This window comes from Cryptomeria japonica, chromosome 6, assembly GCF_030272615.1.
Source record: "Cryptomeria japonica chromosome 6, Sugi_1.0, whole genome shotgun sequence".
NCBI classification, from domain to species: Eukaryota; Viridiplantae; Streptophyta; class Pinopsida; order Cupressales; family Cupressaceae; genus Cryptomeria; species Cryptomeria japonica.
The window spans coordinates 138,342,641-138,366,860 of record NC_081410.1 but is presented as its reverse complement, the minus strand read 5'-3'; the positions used below and the strand labels follow the sequence as shown (position 1 = coordinate 138,366,860).

The 24,220-nt window shown below is 33.6% G+C and overlaps 1 protein-coding gene across 1 annotated transcript; it reads right to left on the bottom strand.

The window, feature by feature from the left end:
• Window positions 1-18,902: 18,902 nt before the first annotated feature.
• Window positions 18,903-20,084, bottom strand: LOC131061585 (uncharacterized protein At5g65660). The gene is made up of 2 exons (XM_057995347.2): window positions 19,512-20,084; window positions 18,903-19,317 (listed from the first exon to the last, which is right to left on the bottom strand). Exons 1-2 carry the CDS (start codon window positions 19,812-19,814, stop codon window positions 19,204-19,206), a joined length of 417 nt encoding a protein of 138 aa, XP_057851330.1. The 5' UTR covers window positions 19,815-20,084; the 3' UTR covers window positions 18,903-19,203.
• Window positions 20,085-24,220: the final 4,136 nt, after the last annotated feature.

Sequence of the window (24,220 nt, the reverse complement as noted above, 5' to 3'; positions counted from 1 at the left end):
TTTCATAGTGAAAATTTTAACCTGTATCTATGCTAATTTTACCCATATAATGATTTCATTTGGCATAACATAATATACTTACTACCATCTCTCTTTATACATCCAAGGAAAATATCACATCTAGCAAAATATTTATTTCCCTTTTAGTATCTTAAAACCCCTTAATTCATGAGTAGGTAGATACCTACTATATTTTCACATATTCAGAGCCTTTTGTGAAAATAAATCATTTTATCTGTTGCACACTGTCAATTCATTCCTAGCTGCAAATAATCATTATTTTCTATTTGCACATCTCTTTGTGACAAAAAGTATTATTACATTCTTCCTACTTTTGGGTAAATACTTATGTGGAATCATTTTTCAATTCTTAAAAATATTTGGTGTCAATACTTAAGTTCCACATGAAAATTAATTCCTTCCTTGATGCTAATACTCCAATTTTAGCACTTATATCCCTTTATAAAATATCTCACTTATGGGCGAAAACATTTAACTGGTGCATATTAACCATTCTCCCCATTTTGCTTTCATTCATTTTACTTGGCATATTTTTTCAACACAAAATTCTACCCATACATGGTAAAACTGTTAACCTTTCTTACTGCAACAATTCATTATTACCTCTTTCACTCACAATATATTCCAGTAAGAATAAACTCTTCTTGCCTATATAAAACCATATCTTAATTTTATATAAAGCCTTTTTACTGCATTATTTAGTCCCTTGTGAAAATATTTTAGCCAATGAAAATCAATATTGTTATGATATGACTTCTTTCCTCTAAGAAATTGGCATTTTTCAACATTTCTCACTGTTGTTTCTTGTGCACAATTACTTTACCTTGGGTAAAACTCATTTCCACATTACACCATTTTACCCCTAATGCTTTATTTTTGAAGATGTGTGGGCATTCACTTTTGCAACAACAAAAAAATCAGTCTACTTTGACATCATGATTTTCAACATATGCCTAAGTGCCTATATCATTAATGCATCGATGGCTTTCTATAACCTACTCCATGGCATCAAGTCATGCTCTTGAGATATTAAAAAGTTTATATGCTTTGTCTATGATTCCACAGTTTGCGTAAATATTTACCAAAACAACCATAGTATTCAGCCAAAATCCTCTTTCTTGTATGCTTTGATGAATATATATAACTTGTTCCAAGACTCCCATGTCATCATAGGCTGAGGAGTGTTGAATCTAATTTTATATCTCTTATTTGAATTCACTTTGAACAAAAATTCAAACTCCCCCTTACAACAAATAAATTTTGTGTAAAACTTAAAACAATTTTGACTTCAAAATTTAGCACTAATGTCGATACCCTACTCCACGGCTCTCATGTTGGCTGAATACAAATCTCATGTTGGTAGAAGACAATAAAAAGAAAGTTTGTGGCAGCTAAAACTCTTAACCTGCGAATATTTGCTTGAAATATAAAATTCTTTCAACAAATACGTTCCTGCAACTATACCAATCAATGCAATTCCTCTACTGCCATTGGTGGATGTCTTTGTCGCTCCCGAATACTTGCACATTCTATGAAACCCCAATGCTCTGTCGTGCTCACAAATAGGGCAACAACCCTTGCTGGCGATGCCGCAATGCATATCGGCCTCTTTACTTCCCATTGCATGATCACCAAATGCTATACACATTTTCATTTAAAATCATTATAAAATGACTTAAATGATATTTTGAATACCAAATAATATGTCTAATAATGTTATCTCAAAACATTATTAGATAATTTCTTGACCCATTTTCCAAATTTAGCCCATATGTAATTATTATTTAAATCATAATAATGATTAAAATAACAAAATGTTACCACCGACCCTGCAAATATAACTTCACTGTTTGGTAAAGCAAGTTGGGTCCCTGGTGGGCCCAGCTAAAAAATTTTTTGTTCTCAAACAACTGGGCCCTAAAACTAATCTGGAACCAATAGAACATCCATTTGGATCAATCATCTGCAAAAAATTAATCATTGAAACTTGGTTTTTACTGTTTTGCAAAAATGACCAAAACCACCTTTGTACCTCCAGAAACTGCCTTCAAAAACCACTCAAATGGCCACCCGGGACCATGCCACTTGACATGCACATAGTCTGATATATTGTTAATGACCCTGCAAAAACATTTTACTTGATGATTCCTGAGACACAAGATATTAATCCCCAAGATCACTACTTAGTTGTTTGTGCACTGAAACCTGTCCAAAACCTTTTCAAACCTAGTTTCAAAACAATTTTGAAAACATATCAGATGAAATCATGAAGAGATGGAAACTAACACACACACTCATTTCACTACAAGGAATCTCAAGGACCAACTGGTTTGAGAAAATAATCATCCGAGTGAAAGATATTAATGCTCAAAGTGGCCCACTTGGCCATCCTGAAAAGTTGCACTGGTGAAAACAAATTGAAGCACCTCCAATCACTAATTAGGAAAAATGTCAAATCACCATCTCAGGGGCCACCATCCGGCACACTAGTACATTTAGGTACCCTGAGTATGTACACAAGAGGGATTGATCCAATTTGATCACATGTGAAAATTATTCACCCTTAAAGTTGTCTACTCTGCAAATTCTGAACATGTTCTTTCTGAAACACTGAAAAAGTCCATATGGAATGAGCCTTGAAAAGTGACCAAACAAAGAACTGGGGGGCTACATATTGGGTATATGGTAGACAAACCTATAGAGAGTCATGGTGTACTACCACTTTTGATTGCAGGTCAACTGGGTGTGAAATACAAAATTCTAAAAAGGGTATTGAATTGTTGTTTGACACTGCCAGATTTGTAGAAAACAACAAATTGCAAATGATTTGGCTTTGGCAAATAGGTCAAATGAAATCATGGGAATCCAAAAAATGAGCAGGGTAGTACATAATTTTGCAGGGAACACAGGGGAACAAGAATTTCCTCATGACAATTAACAGGGTACAAGTTATAAGCCTCCAAAGTAGGCTACTCAGGCTTTCTTGGAAATGTGAACCATGCAGATTTGTGCAAACCCCTAAAAGTAGGTGCATCAAAAACATGTTAAAATTGATTGTAGGAGCTTGCAGATGGATATATCGACTTAATGAAATGTGTCCAACACATTCTCCAAGTGATTTCTCGTGAATTTTACCAGGATCCCAACCTATTAGCTCTCAAAAGGGCCTTCTCTAATAGATTTTCAGTGGTGTACCTCTTTGTGCCTTAGCAAATTTTTATATGGCAACCTCAAAATTTCTTCAAAAATGAGAAGGTGCCAACAGTTGGCAAGCAAGAACTTTGATTTCAATTTATTAACCATCTGCTCCCATGATTTGATCTTTTCTTTACCTCTTCTTTGTCGGTCTACCTGCAAATGTTCCCACCAAAGAGACACATGACCTTTCAACCTAGTACAGGCATATTTCACCTTTCGGTCTTCCGCGGTGTTCTCAAAATCAAAATACTTTTCCATCTTCGTGATCCAATCCATCAATTCATCTGAATCCAACTTGCCATCATAATCAGGTGGGGTAAAATGTGGTTTGGTGTTCGCTTTAATCAGAACCCTCAAGAACCTTTCTTCTTCTGGATCGATCACCGATTGATTTTCTACTGCTTCACCCGCCTCAACTTCTTCTTCACCATCGCTCACATCTTCAACATTTCGACCTCGTCTCTGACCGTTTCAACAACTTCTAATCGAGTTGCAATTCCTCACAATATTTCCATCATAGCAGAGTCTGCATTCCCACATGCTCCACCACCTCTAGCATTTATCGATCCATCTTCATGCAGGTCCTCTGCAGCTGCAAGTCGGATCCTCAATTCTCCCACCCTAGAACAAAAATCTTATAGGACCGCAATCTCCATAACAAAATATTGCTCTAATACCACTTAGTGCAGTCATGGTTAGGAGGGTCCTCAAAGAGAACAATCAGAATCATGCATCAAATAAAACACAACACAAACACCATAGTTTGATAGAGGCAATGCAAAATTAGTCCATTTTATATCATAGAATTTGATTACAAACTGTCAGCAACATCCAGGCTCACAGTTTCGGCTCACAGGCTTGACCATACAGTATCTAGGCTTAAGCAAGAATGCCAACCAACTCCATATCTCAAAGTCTTATGATTATTATTCCATTTTCGATCTAGTATATCTTGATTGACTCTAGAAGTACAAATACAATGATTTAAATGAAATACAAGTTCCAAGATGATCCGCGTCGGCCCAAGAAGGAACAAACACCAAAGAATAAAAATGAAACGTGTAGAACACAAGGTCGGCCTCCGCTAACGAATCCCTCTGGAAACAACATAGAATGAAGTGTGAACCCAAGAGGAAGGTCGACCATGAACCAAGAAACATTGAAAACAACAAAATCAAGCTCTGCAAGCTACGGGAAGGATTTCCAAGAATCACCAATATCAAATAGGTCCATGCGGCTCTAGTACACAGGAAAGAAAATTGTCCCATATTCTAGAAGCGATAACTTGCTGGAAAAATATCCAAATGTCCCGTAGACCAAGGATAAGATTGATGAACATTTCCAAAAACCAAATCCAACTCCGTAACATCCGGTGATCAAACAAAATGAAATGCTAAAAGAAATATTGAAACTGTAAAATAGGAAACAAACTGAAAGGAAAATATTTTTGGTCAATGCAAGATTGCCAAGAACTAGGGATGCTCCTGCATCACTTTCTAAGATTAAAATAACAAAAGTTGTATCTTTAGAATCTGCTAATGAGGTTTGGAATAAATTAAAAAAGAGTTATGAAGGAGATGATATAGTCAAACAAGCTTTAAAGTTGCAAAATGATAAAACTAAATATGAATTCTTGTGGATGGATGAAGAAGACAATATAACTAGCTACCTGCAAAAGATACATGATGTTGTAAATGAGTTCAAAGGTCTCAGAGGTAACTTGTCGGAAGATGCAGTTGTGAAAAAGGTACTCAGAACTTTACTAAACCCTATATCTCTAAGATTTCAGCAATAGAAGAATCACAAAATAAGAATAAGTATACTAGACCGGAATACTTGTATGGCTCATTACTTGCTTTTGAGATGAGAGAATTTGGTACTGCTAGTGTGAGAAAATAAACTACATTTAAGGCTACTAAATAAAAAAAACATGAGGAATTTGATGAAGAGAACATTGATGAGATTGAAGTGAACTTTGTGAGAAGAATGAAGAAAGGAACTAGAAAGTACAAAGGTAAATTTATCTTTAAATGTTTCGATTGTGGGAAGATAGGTCATTATGCTTCTATATGTCCTAACAGAATTGCAAATCAAAGGAAAGTTTAATAGGAAGACTTATTATGTTAAAGAAGATGCAAATATTTCTGATGATGAATCTGATTATGAAGAAGATAGCGAATGTTTGTTCTTGGTGATAAAGGAAGAATCTTGTTTTGCTACCCCTGGCAAAATTGTGAAAGAAAAATATCTGGAAGATGCCGCTAAAGAAGAAGGTACTATTATATATGCTTTTCATGCTAGAAGAGATAAATATGAATGAATTATTGATAGTGGATGTTCAAATCATATGACTGGTGACAAGAGTAAGTTTGTGAAGCTTGAAAAATTTGATGGGGTTGTTGTTAGATTTGGAGATGATCAGATGACTAGGATAGTTGGAATTGGTTCTATTAGTTTTGATGGCAAACATAACAATAATAATGTTTTCTATGTTAAAGGATTAAATCATAATATTTTGAGTGTTGGTAAAATGTGTGGAAATGGATATAATCTTATTTTTCAGGATGATGGGTGTGAGATCAAAAAAATGTCAAAAACTGTGATTGCAGTAGGAAAGATGATAGATGTAAATGTTTATCAGTTGAGGACAAATGACAGATATTGTCTTATGGTGTAGATTAATGAGAGATGGTTATGGCATCAGAGGATGTGTCACATTAATTTTAATAATCTGGTGAGGATTAGTTCAATTAAAGTTGTAAGAGATTTGTCGAAGATCACAAAACCTGCTAATGTTATCTGCAAAGAATGTCAAGTTGGAAAACAAACAAGGAGAACTTTTAAAGTTACTGGATAATATTCTACTGGACTATTGAAATTAGTACACACTGATCTTTGTGGTCTAACCAAAACAAGAAGTCAACAAGGTGACAACTATTTCATGCTCTTAATTAATGATTGCTCTAGAATGACTTGGATTACTTTCTTAAAATAAAAATGTGAAGCTCTAGAAAAGTTCAAGAAATTCAAGGCTATAGTTGAAAATGAGATAGAGAAAAGAATCAAATGTTTGAGGTCTGACAAAGGTGGAGAGTTTACTTCTAATGAGTTCAATACTTTTTGTGAGAATCATGGGATAAGAAGGTATTTGTCTACCCCTATGACGCCACAACATAATGGTGTGGTTGAGAGGATGAATAAAACAATTCAAGGTGATGCTAGAACAATGATGAATGAAACAAGTCTATTGTAAATCTACTAGAAGGAAGCAATACATGTTGCGGTATACACACTTAACAGAGTACAAATTAGAAGAAACTATGGAAAGAAATCTTATGAATTATGGTATGGAAGGACTTCATTTGTGAAATATTTTTGAGGATTTGGAAGTAAATTTTATATCAGAAGAGATGAAGAGAATTTGGGAAAGTTTGACATAAGAGTTGATGAAGGTATATTCCTTGGCTATTCTACTAAAATAAAAGCTTACATATGTTATAACAAAAGACTAAGAAGAATTTTTGAAAGAACAAATGTGAATACCAGCTAATGTGATAACAAAAATAGAGGAATACACATGGAAAATTGAAAAGCTTGAAAAGGAACAAAATGTCAAGGCTATCTCTGTCATCTCAAAATTTTTGAAACACATGATTAATGTATTGAAAGGAAAATTGATGGTAGTGCATGAATTGCACATTTCTTCGAAAGAGGCAAGTAAAAAATCCTCTAAGGCTGTCGCTTTTCTTGGACCTTTGTTCAATGTTTGGTCAGGAAGAAGTAGATTAATGGATAAGCTAGATACTGCAATGTTGTATAGTGACGAGTTCCCTCCCAAGATCAGTGACACTAAAGACATGGTGGAGGTAATCAATGTAGCTTATGCATTTTTCACAGGGAAGGATGTGCTTATAAATGAAAAATTGCAGACATTTGGGGAAGGTTATAGTACATTGGTGCCTTCAATTTATGATAGTAATGGAGAATTGAAATCAGTTTCTGATTGGACCAGTGAATTTGATTTGATTCTGGAGGGAGAAGGAATAATCAAGCATATAGATGATCAGATTGATGTTGATTTCCTTAACAATATGCTTGATTCACTATTCAAGGTTGAGGTTGACCATACAAAGTTTATTGTTGAGGCTAGGGCAGTTATAGATGCCAAATGGACAAAGTCAGTTGCAAAGTTGGAAGAGGTAAAGGCATTCAGTTGGCCAACAGACAAAGAGGTGGACATGTGGCAAGCCATGCTAAAGCAAAAGAAGATATGTCAGGTTGTTACCCAAGATTCCTTAACATAATCCTAAGCTTGTTGCATCCTCATCTTATAAAAGGATTCCAAGATTAATTTGAGAGGGATGGCCACTTTTTTTTTTCGATCGGTAGAGAGGGATGGCCACTTTTTTTTTTCGATCGGTAGAGAGGGATGGCCACTTTTATTGATGTTGAAAACTCTGATAATAGATCAAGAATTTGATAAGTGCATAGCTAAATCACATTTTGAATCTACTTTATTATATCAATATGAATATAATATCATTTGCAGTTTGAAATCTTCACATAATTGTCTTTGTGTTGAATTTATGTTTTCACTGTGAATTGAATGGTCAAGGGTTTTTTCAATTTACGTGTCTGCAAGGAAGATTATGGAATTGTTCTAAGATTTCTTTCAAGGAAAGAATTAAAGTTCTTGGGGCAGTTTCAGTGAATCATTTTTTTAATACAATTCTGATGATTATATCATTTGTATGAAACTGGGTTGTGTATGTAATGGCATATTCATTCATGTTTATCTGCAAATGAATCTTATTGAAGTTTATTATCAGGTTATCTTTGAATTGTAAGTGACTTTATGCCCTAGGATAAGGCACTGGTCTGTTGTCTTGATGTTGTCTTGATGAAGTGACCTTCCAATTATAATAGTTGATTCATTGTGGGTGAATATGTTTTCTTGTTTTCCTTTGATTATGAAAGTATGATTTTTTTGAGATTTGATTTTATGATTGCATTGTTTTTATATTAGATTTGATTAGATTTTGGATCTACCCTCATTTGTGTTTCATTATTACATGATACATCTTGTTTGGGGTTCATTCAATTTACTTGTCCATGAGCATTATACTAATCATACCTCTCTTATGGCTTGTGATAATGATGATCATGCACCTAGTAAGGCTTTACCTTATGTCATTGACAACCTCTCTTAATAAGGCTTTACCTTATGTCATTGACAACCTCTCTTAATAAGGCTTTACCTTATGTCATGAATTGATTTAAAATTCTTCAATCAACTTTTCATTCCATGTCTGTAATGTTAGTGTGATAGTTTATCTCATGCTCCACTTTAATTTGCAAATCAATGAATGATTTAATTCGCCCACAAAATTAATTTAATGCTTTGAAAATTATTTTTATTTGCCAATATATATTTTTTACGTTTTGAAAGAATGTTGAAATCACCAATATATTTTTTTTAACGTTTTGAAAAAAGGTTGAAATTGCCAATATTTTTTTTATGGTTTCAAAATAGGTTGAAATCACCAATATTTTTTTTTTATGGTTTGAAAATAGGTTGAAATCGCCAATATTTTTTTTTTATGGTTTGAAAATAGGTTGAAATCGCCAATATTTTTTTTTTATGGTTTGAAAATAGGTTGAAATCGCCAATGCAATTATTTTTTTGGTTTTAAAAACATTACAATTCGCCCATGCAAATATTTTTTTTGTTTTAAAAATATTACAATTTGCGAGGATTTTTCACAAGCTTTGAGTGATCACGAATGATTCGCTAATGGAGATTATTAATTTTTCTCTGTAAACCGCAAAATTTCGCTAGTAAAATTTATATTTTCCTCGACAATTATACACCTTCTGCCAGGTTTTTACACCTTGTCTGAGGGGGGGGGGGGGGTTTCTTAAAGTTTTCCTTGAGACTAATACTGACAATGTTTATTATGTTGAAGGATTGAAGCATAATCTCTTGAGTGTAGGTCAGATGGTGGATAAAGGATTTCATTTGCAATTTAAAGATGGAAAATGCAAGATTATCAATAAATCTGGATTGGAGATTGCATCCGGAACTCAGACCAAAGGAAACATATTTCATCTGAACTCTAGTGAGAAGGCCTGCTTAATTGCTCAAATTGACGAGAGCTGGATATGGCATAAGAGGATGTATCATGTAAATTTTGATTGCATAGTCAAGATCAGCTCAACACAGGCTGTCAAAGATTTGCCCAAAATTGTCAAACCTCATAATCCGGTATGTAGAGAATGTCAAATGGGTAAGAAAGTTAGAACTTATTTCAGAAGCATACATGATAGATCTAATGAAATTCTTGATCTTATTCATACTGATCTGTGTGGACCGACAATGACTAAAAGTTTTCAAGATGATATATAATTTATGTTGCTTATTGATGATAATTCTAGAATGATGGGGGTTGCATTTTTGAAAGAAAAATCTGAAGCTCTTGAGAAATTCAAAAATTTCAAAGCTATGGTTGAGACAGAAACAAGATTGAAGATAAAATATTTAAGATCAGATCAAGGTGGTGAGTTTAAATCCAGTGAGCTCAACAACTTTTGTGAGAAGTATGGAATCAGAAGACAATTTTCTAGCACCTAGAACCCCACAATAGAATGGAATAGTGGAAAGGAAGACCAAAACTATCTTAGATGTTGCAAGAACAATGATGATGGAAACCAAATTGCCAAATATCTATTGGAGAGAAGTTGTCAATACCACAATATACACTTTCAACAAAGTACACATAAAAGGTGATACCGCTAAGACTCCTTATGAATTATGGTTTGGTCATACTCCTACTGTCAGATATTTCAGAATTTTTGGAAGTAAATGCTATATTAGAAGAGATGATGCATTAGGGAAATTTGATCCTAGAAGTGATGAAGGTATATTTTTGGGTTATTCCACTAAGAGAAAAGCATATAAATGTTATAACAAAAGATTGAATAGGATAATGGAAAGAATAAATGTCAAGGTGGATGAGAAAGATAACAATCAGATCAGATCATATGACTATTGATCGGAAGACGAATTTGTCAAATCAGAACCAACAGTGCAAGAATCAGTTTAGAGTGTAGATCCAATTACTCTAATAACATCAAAAAATTCCACTGTGACTGATGAAGGGCATAAATAATAAAAAATTCAAGACAATCCGAAAAATCCCAGGTATGTGAAGCTGAATCATTTTGAAGAACAGATCATTGGAGATAAAAGGAAAGGTGTGATGACTAGAAGAAGGTTAGCTACTGAAGAGGTATGTTTAATTTCTCAAATTGAACCGGTCACATATTTTATTGAAGCAAGTAAAGATGGGAATTGGATGAAAGCAATGGAAGAGGAACTAGATCAAATAGAAAAGAATAAGACTTGGGAACTGGTTCCTAGGCCTAAAGATAAGAATATTATTGGAACTAAATGAGTTTTTAGTAATAAATTAAATGAAGAAGGTCAAGTTGTGAGAAATAAAGCTAGACTAGTTTGCAAAGGGTACTCACAGGAAGATGGAATTGATTATGATGAGACTTATGCTCTGGTTGTAGGAATTGAAGCGGTAAGACTATTTCTTGCCTATGCTGCACACAAGAACTACAAGGTATATCAGATGGATGAAAAATGTGCATTTCTGAATGGAGATCTTGAAGAGGAAGTCTACATTGAGTATCTTGATGAATTTCCTTTATCAGAGGACAAGGACATGGTTTGCAGATTGAAGAAAGCTTTATATGGATTGAAACAAGCCCCTAAAGCATGGTATGCTAGATTAGATAAATATCTTTCAAAGCTCGGTTTTCACAAAGGTAATGTTGATAGTAACTTATATTATAAAATTGAGCATGATGACATACTGATCATTAAAGTCTTTGTGGATGATATCATTTTTGGTGGAGAAGAAAGCTTGTGTATGAAATTTGCTAATGATGTGAAGAATGAATTTGAAATGTTTATGATTGGTGAGATGAAATTTTTCTTAGGTTTGCAGATTACTCAGACTGATAAAGGTATTTTCATTTGTCAAACTAAGTATGTGAGGGAATTCCTTAATAAATTTGGACTTGAGAATTCTAAACCTGTCGGTACTCCTATGATAACTGGTTGTAAATTGTCAAAGGATGATGAAACTCCTAGAATAAATCCAAGCAGACACAAATCAATGATTGGTGGATTGATGTACTTAACTCATACTAGACCTGATATAATGAATGTTGTTTGTATTGCCTCTAGATTTCAGTCAGATCCTAGAGAAACTCATGATATTGTTGTTATAAGGATATTAAGATATCTAGCAAGTACAACATATTATGGGTTATGGTATCCAAAAGATGATGATTTCAGACTATGTGCCTATACAGACTTTGATTGGGTAGGAGATATGGATGATCAGAAGAGCACTACAGGTGGTGTATTCTTTCTTGGAAAGAAATTGTTTTCATGGCTTAGCAAGAAACAATCATGTACTTCATTATCTACTGCTGAAGCTGAATATACATAGCTGCTGCAACTAACTGTACTTAGATTTTATGGATGAAACATATGTTGAAAGATATAAGGGTAAGTTATGATGAGCCTATTGTTAGTCACTGTGATAATACTGTTGCTATTGATATATCAAAGAATCTGGCATATCATTCCAAATTTAAAACACATTTTTATAAGGTATAATTTCTTGAAGGAAAAGGTTGAAGCAAAGGAAGTCAGATTGGTTTATGTGCCTACTAAGGAACAGATTGCAGATATTCTAACAAAGTCATTGCCTAAAGATACTTTTGAATATCTCAAAGATCCATTGGGGGTCACCACCCCTTCGAAAGAGGCTTAGAGATGCAAGAATGCATCAATCCGGTGAGCCTATCAGACATACTTTTTGATCCGGGTTGATGAGATGATGCTATTGCTCAGGGGGAGTAGTCAGCTGTTTGGTTCATTTTTTCTTTTTGGTTTGGTATCCATCCTTTGTCATTGATATCAAAGGGGGAGATGGTGTTCATGTGAAAAACAATTAATCCTTGGGGGAGATGATGTTCATGTGTTTATCTGTTAATCTAAGGGGGATATATATTTCAGATCAGTCTTTGGGAGATTGTTGGCATTCCTTGGCACTTGGATGTTTTTCACATTTAGTGACGCCATCAATGCCAAAGGGGGAGATTGTTGGCAATATGCTGGATTTGGTTAAGTGTTGTCATTGATGTCAACATTGTATCCTAGTTGGATATGGTTCTGCTATCCCGATTAGACTTGGTGTTTGTCTTGGTTTTGGCTACGATTCTGATCCAGTATGATCAGATCCTTGGATTTGGTTTTTTATGGTTAGTCAGGATGGCTACATGCTTGTCATATTCAGTTGGTTCATGATTTGGTGCTCCACAAGCTATTGCTTATGTTCCTGGTTGGTATTTCCTGGTACCGGTTAGCTCTACCGGTTAGCAATATTTGATGATTTGGTTAGGTGATTTTGGTCCAGCTTATGGAAATGGTTTCTAATGTACTGAAGGTGCTTCATGATCATGTCCTAATTTTTTGGTGGCTTCGCATTGGCTGGCGTGCTGATATGGTGGTTCTATTTGGATCTGGTTAAATATTATGTGTTATTGTACTGACGGTTTCTACCGGTTGGTGAAACATGTTGGAGATTGGTCTTAGCATGGTTTCCGGTGGATGTAATTGTTTGGGTATTCAAATTAGGTTTGTGCTATGTAATGTAAATCATAATATTGGTCTGGTGATATCGTGTGATGTAATTTTTGTAATTATGAGTTTGTGGGTTTAGGGTTTAGCTGACCTTATCAATAAGGTTGATGATCTGTATTTATAGGTGACTTATTCATGTAATTTTGGTATGGTATGGGATCGATGGTTATGTTTGCATTATCAGAGAAAGGTTTATGTGTGAACAATGATATATCATTCAGCAGAAGATTGTAAAGGTTTTTTGGTGTTGTAGGGTAGACATTTGTGCTTAATCGGAACTGTATCAAGCATTAGGAGATGCTACTTTCACAGTTCATTCTTTTCAGATTGTAGTCTGATGCTTTTGTAAGTAAGTGAGACTTCTATTTTGTGATGAGCAGTGAACTCTAGGTGGTCGGCCTGATTGCAAGTGCAATCCACATTGTAATTATTTCACATATTGTTGTAGAAGTACTATCTGATTGTGGGTAGGGTTTCCCACCGTGGTTTTTCCTTTTACTGGGTTTTTCACATAAAAATATTGGTGTTGTGTATACTGTGCTTTCATGCTTTATCTTTCATTGTGCGCTCTGATATAAAGTTTATAATCTGTATTAACTGTTATACTTGTGAAAAAACTGATTCACTCCCCCTCTCGGTTTTCTCCCAGTATCATAACTGTCTAACATATTACACTCTATATTTATCTCTCACTATCTCTCCTAATTCCTTTATAGATATCTCTATCTCTTCCTCTCTGTCTGTTCCTCTCTATCACATATCATTCTATCTTTATCTTTCCCTCTCCACATCTCTATCTCTCTATCTATTTTTTCCTCATCCTCTCTCGCTCTATCTTCATCTCTACCTCTATCTTCCTCTCTCCCCTTATATATCTAGACATGCCTCCCTCTATCCATCCATCTCTCCCTCTTTTTAGACCTCTATATCAATATCTCTTTTCCTCTCTATATCTATCTCTCCTTATCACTTTTTTTTTCTATCCCTCTATCTCTATCTCTTTCTACCACTATATCTATCCCTCTCTATTTATCATTTCCTCTCTCTCTCTCTCTCTCTCTCTCTCTCTCTCTCACTCACACACACACACACACACACACACACACACACACACACACACACACACACACACACACACACACACACACACACATCATTCTATCTTTATCTTTCCCTCTCCACATCTCTATCTCTCTATCTATTTTTTCCTCATCCTCTCTCGCTCTATCTTCATCTCTACCTCTATCTTCCTCTCTCCCCTTATATATCTAGACATGCCTCCCTCTATCCATCCATCTCTCCCTCTTTTTAAACCTCTATATCAATATCTCTTTTCCTCTCTATATCTATCTCTCCTTATCACTTTCTCTCTCTCTCTCTCTCTCTCTCTCTCTCTCTCTCTCTCTCTCTCTCTCTCTCTCTCTCTCTCTCTCTCTCTTCATCTTCCTCTCCTCATTCTACATCTCTATCTTCAACCCTTATCTATATCTATATCTTCCTCTCTATCTTTGTCTCTTTACCCATCTCTCTCACTCTTTCCCCTCTATATATCCCTATTTTTAGCCCTATCTCAACCTCTCTCTCACTCTCACCCTATTGCAAACATAACATGAGTCTGTTGGTAATGAAACATGATTATCTTCTCGATTCAAAGGTTTTGTTTCAGTAATCATTGGATCCTTGTAAGTGGGTACTTGTCTAATCTTAAGCTTCCACTTCTTTGTTGAGACCTTTGTTGCATAATCAACATCATGGCCTACCAATTGACCTCATGTACTATACAAATTTATGCAAAAAATGGACCAAAATTTTCCCTAATCAACACCTCTACAATATACCCATTGCACACCGAAATGCAATTGCTAGTTTATATATAATTTTGTAAATATAATATTATAGATGAAATTATTAGTAAAAAAAATTAAAAATTATAAGTAAATATAATATAATATTTTAATTTATATATTTGTTAAATTTTTCCAAAGATGAGATTATAAATGTTTTTCATTTTAAAATATTAAAAATACTTTTAATATTAGAGAATTATTTTCAATTTAATAATAAATTTAAGATTTTTAATTTTGTGTAATTTTTTTTGTGTATATCATTTTATCACACACACACACACACACACACACACACACAGATATGATTTAAACCATGATTATATTTTAAAATCAATTCAGAAACTTATTTTTGAAATGATCCAATTTTAATATGAATATAGAAACTATTTTTTAATTTAATAGAAAATTTAAGATTTTTGTTTTGTGTGCAAGGTTTTTGTCAATTGATCAAAGATATACATAATAATTTACAATATTTAATATCAATTTAAAAATTTATTATTGAAACAAATCCAATGACTATAGAAACATGGACGGAGAAATTAGTAAATTGAATTCATATAAAAACACATCCGACATAATTAAAATTAATTAATTATTAATACATAATATAATAATAACTAGTCACAATAATGATTAATAATAAATTATAAACAATGAATATAAAGACAAGAGTAATAATTGACTAGTACAAGAAAACCCATGGCCTTGATAAGCAGTGAATTACAGCCACAAAATATTTAAGCACACTAAAAAAAATGGTAATAAAATTACCTCGAAAATATTGACTCTGAACTTTCAGTGGTAGCTGGTAGGTGATATAAGTAAAATGCAGATGAATTACCATGAAATTTATTGCGCCGTAAAATTTCTGCACAATTTGTTTTTATGCACACACAGATCGTACACGGAAAAGTTTAGCATTTAGCCTTACTACATGTACAAATGTATGGCTCTTTCTAATTTGATATGGTGCACGATTTAAGTACGAAACAACTTTTCTATTTATTTTGCCACTTTTCTTGTCGGGCAGGCCTGAAAATTACAAAAAAAATTTGGCGACAACATTAAATGGTCATGTTAATATTTGTTTCAAAGAAGATTTTTTTAAATTTTTAGAAAAATCAATTATGGGATGCGGTATCAATCTATCAAGTAAATATGACTTAGTGTACAACTATCCGTTTATTTTTGGGGGGACCATCTTGGACACCTCGACCAAAAAACATGTTGATGTCACATCATATTTGAGCATGTGACCTCGAAACCAAAATTTATAATTAGAGGAAGCGTAGTGGTAGCCATTATAGCTAACTTTGACCCACAGATTCTAAACGGTACATCGGATTTTGATGATTTTTTTAGCTATTGTTTTGGCTTCTGGATAGTAACAATGCACGCTGTGGGATCTGTTATGCACACAAGGGTCAAGAAGTACAATTAGAGAGGTAGTTTCTGCATAGTTAACCTATTTAACTGCTTTCTGCGGTCTCCACCACTTTATAAAATGCATATCAAATGTAATATTTGATATTGGAATAAAGGAATATTTTATGTATTTTTCATAACAATTGGTATCAGAGCGGTCTCCCTAAACGCCTGTGAATATGCAATGAGTATCTGAAGTTGTGCATATGTTTATGTGCTTGTGAAAATGGTGAAGTTTTTTTTTGGAGACGGGTAAGGGGTTTGGTGTAAAGCTCAATATGGATGGTTGTCCAGTAGTACTCGAGGTTGTGTTCAAGAATTATACCCTTCCGAGGGTTATCAGGGAACTTGATGAAGCCATGTGGTTGGAGGGCTTAGTATGGATTGTTGCTGAATAATTTGGGAAATCAGATATGAAGCTACACCTTTTCGAGGGTTACTAGACAACTTGATGGAGCTAAATTTGATTCATAATTTGTTTCTTATAATAATTTTTTCACAAAATGTGTCTATATATATTTTGTAATCAGCAATTTTTATTATGTAAGGCTTAAGGGGGGGGGTTCTGGATAAACATTTATAAAGAACAACGTAATAGGGGGGGATTGTTAGTATAATGTATTACATTGTTAGTAAATGTATTACATTGATTAGGATAGACAGTTAGAGAGTTTCTGCACTGTTCAACTATTTAACTGCTTTCTCCCGTCTCCACCACTTTATAAAATGCATATCAAATGTAATATTTGATATTGGAATAAAGGAATATTTTAGGTATTTTTCATAACACAAATGCCCCAGTAGTCGTGTGCTATGGGTACCAATAAAAGTGCACAAATGGACCAATTATGGTCAAAAAAGCTAAAAAATGAGCTGCTATTGGTACATGTGTAATTTATTAATGAGTTTTTATTTATTTATTTATTTTTAAAGTTAGGTATTTGGGGGTTGGGTGTGCAAGGAGTAAACCGTTATGGTAATGGTGCTCTTCTCCTAGTAGACTTGACAAGTAAATTGTAGTTCAAAGCTTAAGGTGATTTGAAATACTCGCATAAGATTTTGGGAGATGCGAAATTAGAGTACTCCACTATAAGACCTTCTCCCCTATCTATTCTACCAAAGCTGCAAGATCAACATATCTTATTAAATCTTAATGAATGACGTAATCATAAAACATACCATCACCTACCCTCACCAACTAAATTACAACCTTTTGATTTAACAAAAAATATTTGATATTTATTACTAATAAAAATAAAAATGTGTATTTAATCAGTTTCTCAAATTTCAGATCCACTCTGTTAAAGATGAGGAAAAAAAGTACAGTACGTGGATTACAAAATGATTTGTTAAAAAATACCTTGATGCCCAAGAAGCTCAATAATTCTAATCTTGAAAATAATAATGTTCTGATCCTCACTTCAATGGCGGTTGGCATCACAGTCTTCTATAGCGTTAATTCTACATTTTATCTTTTTTCTTTAGTTGCATTTCACTCACTTTCATGCTTTGAAAGAGCTCATATTAATTATCCTTTTAATATAAGATAATTTAATGAACTGTTTGTCATTAAGAATGCTTCTAGATGCAATTGTACAACAATATTGTAGTTTTAGTGGTCTAGTTTCACACATATCTATTAGGCTGAAGCTATTCTGGTTCCAAAACAAACATTTCATACAGTGTGATAGTGATGTGTTAGTCAATCGCAATCATTTATTACAAAATCGACGGTGTAAAACGCACGACTAACAGCATATTAGTCTATCTGTACTGCCATTTTGGAGCCAGCATAGACGCATCACATCTATTATGACTGTTTCATCGAACTTTAAAATTATTTCAGTTCATGATATTAGCTTAATATCGAAATAATCTCTCAAAAAATATTTAATAATAATTTTCAATTTTCAATATATATATATATTTTTTGTAGTATTTTAGATCATATTTTATAATCCGTCATCATTTTTTCTTCTCTTGATATCTCATCCTACCAATAGATTATATAATGTGATCTAAAATATTGTTAAAACTATTGACATAATCTGAAATTTTTTGAGTTAAAATTAACTTAATTAAATAATAATTTTATATGTTTCTCATTAATGAAAATACTGGGGCTGTAATTTCTGATTGTTCCATGCAAGCTGCAATCCCTTACATTTCTGTGTATGATTAATGTAAAACAGCACACATGACATGTATACTGTGAGTTTGGAAAACAGCTCGTAATATACTACCTAAATCACTAAAAACAGGCTCACTAAAACTCTTTAAAGTGCCAGAGAAAGAGATGGCAGACATTGATACACAGTATCAAAATAGTTTTGAATTGCCAGTAATGAAAATTGTAGATTATTTACAGTAGAAGATCTAAGATTTAAATGAAAGGGAAGATCAAATCTGCATCATGTAGGCAGTCTGTTTATTTGAATTTTTGTGTTTAATAATGTGATTGGTTCATGTTAATCTCATAGATTATTTGATCTAGTGATTGTTATTAACAACTTTCTTTCAATTATTCATAATAAAATCTTATGTAGTCAAATAAACTTGCCAATGTAACAGGTCATCTCATTAGTTTTATATAAAAAAATTAAATTACATGAGAAATTTTTAAAACAAAAAGATACACAATCAAATCCAAAAACTTTCAATATTCATTAGTATAGACTGTGGCAACTTATCATTTCATATTCTTAGTTTTCTAGTATCATTCTGATGATGGATCACAGAATGTGAATATGATCTGAAATGTTGATGAAAAACTAATACATAGTCTAATCTTGAAATCGGCTATAGAAATTTAACATCATTAAACTTAATGTCGTTAAGTTATTTCTCCATTGAACCCACATGATTGAAATCCAGTTGATGGGCAAACTGTATTCATGGTGGAAACAAGATCAAAGCCATGTGGGTGAGCTTGAAATTGAGTTAGATCCCAGGAAGCATTGACAAAACTCATTGAAATACACTACTCTATGTCTGTAGATCATCATTTGATTGAAGCAGGGCTGGAGAAACATAAGGGGAGGGCCAGGCAATGAACTTGGGCATCTCATCTCCAGGCATCAGTACAGGCAGGCTCTGCAACTGTTGTTTAAACAACCATTTCATTTTCAGTCAATAGACATGTGTTTTTCACAGTTCAAATAGAACATGTACAAATATTTTTTAAAAAATAATATTTTTTTTAAATCAACATTTCAAATTACGCTCAACAATCTATCATCAAAAAGAATATAGAAAAAATATTCAGATGAAAAAAAAAACACCCAACTTAATACCTGGTGAACTTCAAGATTTGACGTCGAATCATCATCGATCTGTAATGGCGGATTAGGCTGAAGTTGCTGAGAGGATGTAGCAGAAAAACTGTGACTTGCATGGCGGCTATGGAAGCTTCTAATCTTTTCCCAGTGGTAGCAAATAGAAAACAGAGCACTGAAGCCCAAAACAATCAAAAGAACAAAAGCCGTCCCAAGAGGAAATCCCAAGTTGGGCTTCTTTGAATCTGCATGTCTGTGTTCTTCACCACTTATATCCTCCATTATTATCCTTCCAGGAACCTGCCATAAGCCTTCCTCCATTAATTTCTTCGCATCACAGGGTTTATAGTACTTTGCAATGGGCTAAAACCTTCTTTTTGTGTGGCAGTGCATCCGTAATGGATTAAGGTAAGGTTATAAGTATTTGTCTGTTGTCTGTGAGGCCGTACTCTCTGTTACCGACGTGCCGTAAGTGAATATTTAGCTTGTGGGATTGTGTACGAAGATGAGAACGTTCACCACGGCAAAAGATAAGGCTGTCCTTTCTGACAGAGAGTGGTGAGCATTGAAGGTCCAGCGATGTTTTCGTGGAAAACAACTACGACATGACAAGAAATGAGCGATTTCTATGCTGGAGAAAGCATGCCCACCACTTAATAATCCAGTGCACCCAGCCATTAAGTGACTTGCAATTGCTCAAATGGAACTCTTTTTACTTGGTGGGGAATAGAGTAGAGTATAATAGAAGACTTCATTTCTATTGGGCAAAGTAGTTTGTGGGAGGGACATTAGGGGAGGTCAGTGGCTAATCTCCACATAAAATGGCACTGTATAAAAACTTTCACATCTACAAATCACTGTGTTTTTTTGTCTTATTTTTTGTGATTTTATAGTCATGAGGATGTAGTTCATGCAGATTTGGCTACTAAAATTTTTGTGGAAATATGTTGTGTTTTGCGGATTTTAGAAACTGTACAGAGTGTTGTTTTGTGTGGAGATTCGTTGCGTCCCTCCACTATCCATTTCTCTCAAAAAAGAGGTCACAAGTTCAAATCCAGTAGGGGTCAAATATATGCACCTCGTTTGAAGCACCGTTAGGTGCCTCTTGCAAGGAGTACGTGATAGTCCCATATTACTATAAACCTTTTTTTAACCATAAAAGACTACCTGATATTGCGAACTGTAGAAGAATCCATCTCCCCTAAGGACACTGGTTAAAAAATGGTTTATAGTAATATGGGACTATCACGTACTCCTTGCAGGAGGCACCTAATTGTGCTACAAACAAGGCGTATCTTACCCCTGTGGGATTTAAACTTGTGACCTCGTTTTTGAGAGGGATGTATAGTGGAGGAGGGTTCGACAATGGGCATATGAGTTTACTAGAATCTTACACCTAAAGGATTTTAACATGTGACCATACAAGCATTCGATCAAATTAACCAACACAATATATTATATGAAAGATTGCATATCTTTGCTACATGGATTGTGTATCATTTGTGTCAGATGCAAATCGTATCTTGTCTACCTTGTAAGACTTTAATGATCACCATCATTTTGGAACAAATAAAAGTTAATAATAAAATAAATATATTGTGTACATTGTTTGGTCTACGTTTAAGTACTTTTTGAGAATAAGTTGAATATGTTATGATTAATAGTCTCACCTACATATGCTATGATCATACATAATAAAGTTTTGTGGATTAGAAAACAAACTACTTTGTCTACAAAAACCATGTTCAATTGCGTCATCATACAATTAGATATGATCCATATCATATCATGGTTTTAAAGATATAAAATCTTCTTTAAACAAAAAACATGGCCATGTGCCTCATCAATCAAACTCAAATGCTCAACTATTTGTCACTTCCTCCTTTAATACCTAATACAACACACTCCAAGGTGTAAAACTCACCAATAGAGTTGTCAAAACAAGAGGACAACAAATAAACAATTATGACCATACAAGCATTCGATCAAATTAATCAACTCTCAAATTTATGGTACAAAAATCTTTCCAAAGCCTACAAGCAACAATTGATGGTGTAAGGCTCATGAATACACATTAAAGGACATAAATTTAAGGTTTCATACCAAATACGCATTCAACTTTATCAATCACTTGTTATTAATACTATTAATTCAAATAGGCATAACATCCACTGAATCCATTCATTTATCTCATTTGACTCCATCGTCAATTTGTTATGATATTTTGTTGTATGTTTTGTCTCTTGTACTATATTTAGTTGGTGGTAGTGGTGTAAAAAGAGGAGGTAGTAGTAGAAAATTAATAATTGAATATTCTTCCACATATTATACCACTTTACCAAAATTTATTGTATATTGTGTATGTCTATATGTTCTAGATGTAATTAAATATTGTAGTCACTATGTCATTTTTTGTTATGCTATATATTCCTTTATGTTATATAAGATGCAAATGTAGTCATTATACTAGAAGAAGTGCATATATGTTGTTTTTAGTTATATTGCAAGTGCCTAGGTGGGCTTTGTAGTTATACCATCAATGCCTATCTATTGTTATTGGTTATAACTTATTTTGCATATGTTTGTATATGTTGTTTTTAATTTTTGATTCATGAGGAACCTTGAAAGTTAGTTTGCTTTTATATGGGCTTTTAGTTGTTGGGATATGAAGCCCAACGGTTGTGGCTATTCATTTCTGACTCTTCACTTCTTATTTGAAAGCCTCTTAATTGAGTGACAAATGTTATTAATATGTAATGGACGAGCCTTATGAGGCTGTAACAAATCTATACAAAGACAATGCTATCAATAAAGAGATTTCCCCTGCTGAGAAAGTGAATGTAGCAAATTCGGTGAACTACTATAAATTTGTGCGTTGTGTCTTCTTTGTTTTATTCTTGTTTTTCTGTTTTGCACATTTATTCTATTTCATTGGCTCTTCCAATATTTACATTAGTTATTCTATAAATGCTATCATTTTAGATTACATAATGTGCAATGATATAGTAGATGGTGACTTAGTGATGCTAGAGATTGTTCATCTTCATAATTCCTATTGTGTGAGCCTTGTGATTTTATTTGTGTAGAGTCATTCTAGATATATATGTTCATTCTAAGTTAAAGTGATGTGGAATAACTACTTGTGATGGAGATTTTCAACAAATTAAATTAATTCAAATGTTTCCTTTGGGAAGTGTTCTGATATGATATCATAATAGTGGTGGCTATTGCTAAATGTTTAATAGAAAAGGGGAAAAGTATATATATATATATATATATATATATATATTCTAATAATCGAGAAGTTATGTGGGTAAATTTAGCTGTTGTACTTTGATGGATAAAATATTGATCACAAGACTTATTTTGTAATACTTATGGTTGTTCATCTTGTAGAGGAAAATTTCTCTTTAATGTACTTGCAACTTATGGTAAATGAATCTTATTGTCTTCATCAATGTTTTGTGTGTTATATGAGTTTAACCCCGAACCTCAGTGACTTACAAGAGGAAGTATAATCCAAGGAGATGGGAACTCTACAAGGCATAGCCTTTCTATGACTGAAGTTACTCTTTGGTGGGTTCATTATTACTTATTGATTTAATCAAATGAATGTTGAATGAATGTAAATGATTTAATTGTACATGTTGAAGATGATTTAATAGGAATTGGTTACATTATTTTCACTCGATGATTGTATCATGAGCATGTATTTGAAATTGTATCAATTATATGTTATTCCAACTAGAATTTGAAAGAGGTTCAATTTTCCAATGATTTTGAAAAGGAATGTCTAAGTAAAATTTTCATTGAATTTTAAGGTTATAAATATATATACTACCATATATAAATTGAGATTATTGGAGCAAAACTAGCATTATGATAATAAATGGAAATATGTATATGTTATTTATAGATTATAAAGATGCACATGCGCTATGAAGATGGGGATGCACTAATGATGTGCATTATGATTAAAGAAAATTAAAATTTAGTTATTTCAAGAATGATGAATATTTATATGTTATGTTGGTCAATAGTTGATTTGACTATATCATGAATGTACTAACATGGGTGTGATTAATTGTGCAAAAAAATCTTGGCCAATGGAAATTATGGAGGTCTCTTGGTAAACCCAAATGTACTTAACCAATGAAGTTGATCTTACTCCATATGGAGGGACCAAGGTCAAGTGTGATGTGGATTATCTTTTGTGATGTGATTTTTTCTATGTGATGTAGGACTCGTTGGACTGATTTCTAGCGTCCTCCTTTGGACTTGAGACATGGACTAACTGCCTCCTGTGGATCCGTTTATCTTTGGCGTTTGTATCGGGTGTTAACAAGTCATTATTTTGGTGCAACGACAAACTTGTTTCAATAATTGGTATCACAGTCGGGTTGCAGGTTTGAATCCCCTCTAGTGACGTTGAGGGGGGAGTGTTGGACTAGTTGCCAGTGTCCTCCTTCGATTTTGGGACATGGACTAATCACCTCCCGTGGATTTGTATATCTCTAGCATTTGTATCGAGTGAGAATAGGTTGATCTTTTGACACAATGACAAACGTGTTCCAACAGGACTATATGGTATGCTCATGTGTGAAATAAATGATTGTGTTTTATTTGTGTTAAGTGGGTCATATGCTAGAGGGATTGGTCATTAATTCTGAGTTTACATTCTTGATGTTCTAAAGTGCTTTAAATGAGAATTTTTATTTTATATAGTC

Bases quoted from the DNA above. Each gene is read 5' to 3' on its own strand.
- LOC131061585 (XM_057995347.2), bottom strand. From the start codon at position 19,814: ATGGAGGAAGGCTTATGGCAGGTTCCTGGAAGGATAATAATGGAGGAT. The intron at 19,318-19,511 runs GTATTAAGTTGG...TTTAAACAACAG, and splicing joins CAAATCTTGAAGTTCACCAG to TTGCAGAGCCTGCCTGTACT.